This window comes from Perkinsus marinus, assembly GCF_000006405.1.
Source record: "Perkinsus marinus ATCC 50983 genomic scaffold scf_1104296941026, whole genome shotgun sequence".
Classification (NCBI taxonomy): Eukaryota; Perkinsozoa; order Perkinsida; family Perkinsidae; genus Perkinsus; species Perkinsus marinus.
The window spans coordinates 93,294-99,989 of record NW_003212648.1 but is presented as its reverse complement, the minus strand read 5'-3'; the positions used below and the strand labels follow the sequence as shown (position 1 = coordinate 99,989).

The 6,696-nt window shown below is 50.8% G+C and overlaps 2 protein-coding genes across 2 annotated transcripts; both read left to right on the top strand.

The window, feature by feature from the left end:
- Positions 1-1,879: 1,879 nt before the first annotated feature.
- On the top strand, positions 1,880-5,292 carry Pmar_PMAR013637 (hypothetical protein; the record flags this gene model as incomplete). The annotated part of the gene is made up of 10 exons (XM_002781900.1): positions 1,880-2,358; positions 2,409-2,521; positions 2,581-2,739; positions 2,869-2,945; positions 3,050-3,171; positions 3,223-3,427; positions 4,211-4,306; positions 4,547-4,615; positions 4,659-4,747; positions 4,941-5,292. The coding sequence occupies 10 exons, from the start codon at positions 1,880-1,882 to the stop codon at positions 5,290-5,292; spliced, it is 1,761 nt and encodes a 586-aa protein (XP_002781946.1).
- Positions 5,293-6,536: 1,244 nt separating this feature from the next.
- Pmar_PMAR013636 (hypothetical protein) lies at positions 6,537-6,696 on the top strand (the record flags this gene model as incomplete). Its single annotated transcript, XM_002781899.1, has 1 exon — positions 6,537-6,696. A coding segment is annotated over one exon (160 nt), but the record flags the coding sequence as incomplete, so codon positions are not given.

The window sequence follows — 6,696 nt, the reverse complement described above, 5'->3', positions numbered from 1 at the left end:
AAATGCTGTCATTTATATGGATAATGCGCCTATACATAAAAAATTAGCGAATTTTCAGCTAGTGGCGAATAATCTGGAGGTTAGGAGATTCGACAGTCCGTATTCGCCTGAACTTAATCCATGTGAAGGATGTTTCTCTGTGATCAAAGCCTATATCAAGGAGAAGTTGAGTGAGAGGGACCCGATGACAGATAGGCAGAGAGCTGAAGAGCAACACATGTATTTATACCAGTATCGAGAAAATATGCTGCGAGGAATGTGTGATGATGCTATGCAAGAGCTTACCACTGACAAGATAAGAGCCATGTATAGGCTATCGGATACTTGGGTGAACAAAGGGAGTCAAGGGGTCGCTTTTTGAATTTTTTCGATGTCATCCCAAGTTTACATAGAGCTCTCGATGACTCGGGAGCTTCCTCACTATGTAATGCGTGTGATTTTATAAGTGGGCAATGAGTTTAAACCGTATGTCAACATGTCGAGTTGAAGTGTCAAACTTGGATGCGTATTGTCAAACTTGTGTGCGTATTGTCAAACTTGTGTGGTTTATTGTCATTCTTGATTGTGATATATTCTGGCGGTGTCAAACATGAATTCTCACTGTCAAACTTGGTTGTAACTGATGAAACAAGTGTCAAACATGGATTCTCACTGTCAATCTTGATTGTAACATAATTGAACTTTGACAAACTTGGATTTTCATTGTCAATCTTGATGGTAACATAATTGAATTTTGACAAACTTGGATTTTCATTGTCAATCTTGATGGTAACATATCTCGATTGTGACATACTTGAATTCTCAAAGTTAAACTTGATTGTAACAGAATTGAATTGTGACAAACTTGAATTCTCATTGTCACTCTTGATGGTAACATTGTCATTCTTGTCTGCTCACTTGTCAAACTTGCACGGGAAAAGGTGTAGTCGCGTTGAGGAACCGTCCAAACCAACCGAGTCGGCCGACCGTAACATAGGCCACCACCATTATCGAGTGCTAGTCGTTAGTCGATTATCTTTTGTCAAAACCAGATTGCTATCCTATGTAGACGATTGAGGTTCTTGTGTTCATAGTATAGAGGCCGATCGTCCCGTGGGGGTCAATACCGTGAAGTAGGGGGGGCCTCCATATCGGTGTTGGTAGTCTATAAGGCGTCTTTGCTCTATGGCGAACTATGGGGGGACTACGCCTACTCCACAGCAGCAACCACAGCAGCAGCAACAAGGGGCTATACAATACTCTGCCGACCCGGCGGAGGCTCTCATGCAGTATCAGCAGGCGATGGCTATCTACCAAAGGCAGTATGCTGCTGCGGTAGGGGGAGGTAGCTACTAGGGGTACTGGTGCAGGTGGCCTGCAGGTACAACAGCACTTTGTAAGGCAGCAGCAGGAGGTCGTAGCTACGGCTATTGCCATGCAGCAGCAACAACAACAGCCATGGCACCAGCAGCAGCAGCAAGGGCTTTTCCCTTCTCCTCCTCCCTCCCAGCAACAATCGTCTATGGGCCCACAAGCCTTACCGCTCCAGCACACCCCTCCTGCTCAGCAAAGTTTGCCCATTGGTCCTCAACCGTCTGCTACTACACAACAGGACCCTGTGCAGCAGCAAGTGCCTTTCGGTCCCCAGAGAGTTGCTTTACAAGAGCAGCAGCAGACTCTTCCACAGAGGATGGTCGGAGCATACCAGCAGTATCAACCTCAACCCGCTGCACAGACAACTACTGGTCGGCCGAGCACAAACCCACCGTACGTGGTCAGTAGTGATGCCCCGCCGCCTCCCCTGCAACAGTCCTACCCACCCCGCGCGGCCCCCCTCCAGACCAGCCAGCAATCACCAGTACAGTACCCTGTAGGGCGAGGGACGTTCTCGGTTGCCGTCATGGACACCTACGACTGCTACCGAGGCCGAACCATCGGGCAGCAGCAGCAGCAGCAGGTGACTGCTCTCGCGGACGTGCCAACTATAGAGTATAGAGGAAGGCATACCGCGCCGTTGTCGTCGTCTACTAGGGTGGCCCCTCAGCTGACAGAACCACGACCGGTGAATCGGTTTGACCAGCGGAAGGGCGGTGGAAAGGGTAGTAAAGGCCGTAAGAAGGGCGGCAACAAGTCTAATGCCAATAAAACCCCTTTGGGACCGCGAAAGATACCAGTCGACGGAGCGAAGCCATCACAGCAGCAGGAGCAGCAGGGGAAGGAGGGAGTGGCTGTAGGCCGAGCGCCTCTAGGGGAACTGTGCGTTTCGGTAAAGGAGGGTCCCACTACTGCTGTGAAGGAGGAAGCCCCCAAGCTGGATAGAGAGGCTATGGCGGACATGTACAAGCAGGCGATGACACAGTCCGACGTCCCGCAGTGGAAGTAGGGATGCTGGGGTGATGCCGGTGTAAGGCAGTGAAGATCTGGTATAGGTTGGCTGTTGCGACAACAGAGGTGGTGGGGGGAGGAAAGAATAAGACGGGACGTAACGATGTTGTTGTCGATCTGACTGGTGATACTGGCGCTGTTAAGACTACCGCAAGTGGTAAGACCGCGACGAGTTGTATGCGTTGTATCATCGAATTAAGGGGTGACTCCTGACAGATACCCCCATTGTTGGTCGCAAGGGGTCTGGAAGGCTACAGAAGGCCACTAAGCCCAAGTTCGCGCGTCGATCACAGCAACGTCAGCAGCAGCAGCAGCAGTCCTTCCCTCCTCCCCCTCCACCACCACCGCCGCCGCCTCCTGGGGGAGAAGAGGCTGGTAATTGGACAGAAACTGGCCAGTGGAAAGGGTCAACTACAAGTAGTGGAGGGGCCGGGAATAGAACCATAGACCTTATGGATGGAAGTTCAGAGGGGTAACCTCTAGACTAAAGTAATCATTTTTCAGTAATTACAACTCGTATTGAGTACTCCGAGGAGATGAAGGAGATCTTACCACCACTACGAGTACACGAAAGCGAACAGGTAGCAACGGCCCCCTGATGTAACCATGGCTTCACGCGCGAGGAGAGGGGGTCTCATAGACGTTTTCGTGGATTTGCGGTATGACTGTTACCTCCTCATCGTAGATCATACAGCTGGCACGCGACAGTCGGTCGAGGTTCAGCCCTAGCAGTGCCATGATGGTGGGGAAGGAAATGTGGGACTCGGGGAAGGAGTGTAAACATCGGTTACAGATCTACCCTCGAGGGTGAGTAACAACAGCTCGCCCTCGTCTTTGGTGCTCATATTCCGTATACAGTTACTTCTATGCTGGTACGGGGCAGGCCACTACCCCTCAAGACACTTGGCTAGCAGTCAATGTGGTGGTTGAAGCGACCGAGCGTAGGATGATGCCTCTCATCATAGACGCCCAAGGCGATCTCGTCAGGATCACCAGGGGACTTCTGGCGGCTGCATCCGGAAGGCTTAAGGCGACAAGTGATGTTGTGGATACCAAACTTGAAGTAATACTAAGGTTAATAAAGCGCTACTACGAGGTGTAATAATCAAGGATGGCGCAGGGCTTCGTTCGCCAGCGTTAGAAAAACCGAGGTCACGCTCCCAGACCGCTTCCGGACCTAGTGGGTCACATGGGACTGTTAGTCTTATTCACTACTACTGCGAATGTGTTGGTGATTTTCAACATTTTTCTGTTGTTGAAGCTTTCCCGAAGGTGATGCGGGAACTATGTTTACTCTCTGAAGCGAGGAGTAAACTCTATACAGGGTTCCGTCCATAGTTTACCGAACAACGCTTGCGAGGAATGACTAAGATGAGATCTCCATCAGGTGTCCGAGCACGTCTATCATCCGCTACGGTCCGACTACTTTCACACAACAACAACCGACAGTGTAATAGCAGCATCTACGGCAGCCATCGTGGATGGGTTCCCTTCCACCTCAGAGGATGGACGGCCCTGCTAGACCTACAGGGGGATTTGGACCATCTTATTAACGCGGGGTGGGTGGACAAGAAAGGGCGTCTACTATTACGGAGTATGGTGGTTAACACAGAGAAGGAGATGCTCGTGAATGTAAGAAAGGGAGCAGACACCGTATGTGGTCACGGGGGGGCTCAGACTGTAACGGTGATGTGGCTGAAAGATTGAGTCCTCCGATGGCTACACACTAGCACAGCTATAGACTTTGGTTTGTTGATTTCAACATTGCTGTGATAGACCGTAGCCCTACCCTCCGTCCTCGCAATCATAGTAAGGCGGGTTGCCTCACTCTGCCTCACTTGTTCAGATATCGTTTACATCGTCATGGCTGAAGGCCAAGCAGGAAGTAGTCGACGCTAGACTGTCTGCTCAGCGGTTCGAGGAAGAGGATATGAACCGTGAGGTGCGGTAGGCGAGAGCTCTCCTTCTTCTCCTTCCTCGCTCGGAGCCTGTAAGCTTGACGGCATATCAGAGCTTATTAGTGTCAATGAGTGGGGCCCGGTCACTGTCGGGCTAGTATGAACCGAATGGGATATAGCACTACGAGAGCATGCTATGCATCTTAGTGATACTCACGGACTAGTATCACTAAGATGCATAGCATTCACGCACTGTCCGTGAGTCCACTTATCGTCGTTGCCAGGCGGAGCGGGCTCGAGAGTTGGCCAGAGCCCAGGCATTGGCTGGCTTGCAGATGGCTACTCCCAACGGGGTAGGTTTGGTAGTAGTGGTAGTGATAGTATGGTATGTGGCAGACGCCAGTGTCGACTGAATCAGCGGTGAAGTTGGTGGGACCGGAGGCATGGACTTCTAGTAATGCACGAAGCCCCGCTGCTCCTGTCAAGTAAGGAGGAGATCTGGTGATAGAGACCTCTTATCATATCTGAGCGAATCTGTGCTGACAGACCACCGTAGTGATTATTGTCTGTTGCGACGGGGTGGCCTTCGGTGCTGAATGAGTAGTGTTCTTGTTGATGATAAAGTCCTCTAGAAGATGACCTACTTCTTTCGGGGGACTGTCATGGCTGCTCGCTCAGGACACCCGAGTCAGCGGTTAAGGAAACGCCAGAGACTAAGTCTACTGACCAGGAGAAGGAAGGCTCTGGATGGGATCATCTCAATGCTACCGAGCCCAGTTCTTGGACGGCTCCTAAGAAGGACCAGGAGGCTGATGGCTGGGGTCAACGGTTGAAGCATTCGGCTGAGAAGCATCGGGGAGAGGGGTCTAAGGACGACTGGGGGGATGGGAAGAAGAAGTGGTGGTATGAATGGAAGTGGGACGAGTTGAAGAAGGAGTGGTATAAAGATTGGAAAGAAATCAAGGAAGGGGAAGTATCTGATGATGGAGGAGATTGGGAAGACGTACGTCCCTGTGAGGGCTGCCAGTGACTGAGAATTCTCTCAGGGTGAGCCCTCGAGGGAAGCTGTAATGCCTCGGTCCTTCTCTATGGAGTCTCCGACAGCAGATTCAGCACGGCATGACGATACGGGATTCACGACGGTACACGGGCGAGCTTTTCATGTGTTTATAACTCCACCCGCGGTGTGCAGTGACGTTCTCACACAGTATGTTGAGGAACTTCAGCTCGTCCTTGTAATGAGCAGTGATTTCCACACATACTGTATTAGAATTGAAAATAGGATTTTTTTTAGACATTGAAGTTCGCGACTTGTACTTGAGTATAAGAGGTACATCTAGCATGTTTGGTGAAGAAATCGGCTCGGAATGTGACGTAGTGAACGAAAAACCTCTTTGTCGTGAAGTGTGCATTTTAGATGTCGCGTATTATATAACGTATTCCCTCTATCGGTGGTCGCTGGTATTTGTCGTTTTCTCAGTCACCCCATACGGACCGACCAGACTGGTTTCAGGGACGTGGCGGATCTCTTGAGCGACAACAACGGCATTTTCCAGAGCGGTTGGAAGCCCCTCCGTTACCATGGGATGAGCTGCGGTTCGAGCGATACCCACAGAGGGAAGGAACGCGACCGTGGGATGAGGGAGACCTGACAGAGCGGTATCACTATAAGGAGGATGTTGATGACGATGACGGACCTTGGCACGACGTGACGCTGCCACCACCGCCACTGACTAGGACCTACGATGTGGCGGCGCCTCAGGTAGGTTCATCGAGCCCTCGGGGGGGGATAGTTATCTAACAAATAACTGTTTTGCTTGTCGTAAGTGGAGAGCGTCGTAGAATTGAGAGTTCCACCCTAGTGATATGAAAAAGACCAGTGAAAAATATATTTCACGACTACTGCATAGCGCGAATATCGCGTTTTACGCGTAAAACTTCGCGTAAAACGGGTGAAACTCCAATGTAGGCAGTAGCCTCATCGGAGCTATAGCCGTCGAGTGGCTCTTCATCGCAACAACAGCGATCCTGTGTTCCTCATAGCTGCACATGTCCGTCCATAACAACCACTGAAAACGACCTCATATCAGAGAGGGAGATGCAGAGATACAGCTCTCTTTTAGGATCATATTTTGGTTCCTGACCATCCTTCGCCGAGACGATACAGTAATGATATCGCAGTGGAGAGACGTTCTCGAGGTGGCGGTGGCAAAGGCTCAGGAAAAGGGAGAAGGTAGCCACTTCTCGGCTGCTGGTCAGGGAAGGTGACTTCAGGTCCCACGGTGGTAGAAGATCGAAGAAACGAAGGCGTGTGGGATCATCTAATATGATGGAAGAGGGCATGTCAGAAGACAGTTATGGTGGTGTCGAGAGAGGTATCCTCTACGACAGGCCAGCGGGCCATGACTTTGACTACTATGCTAGGCAACAGTAG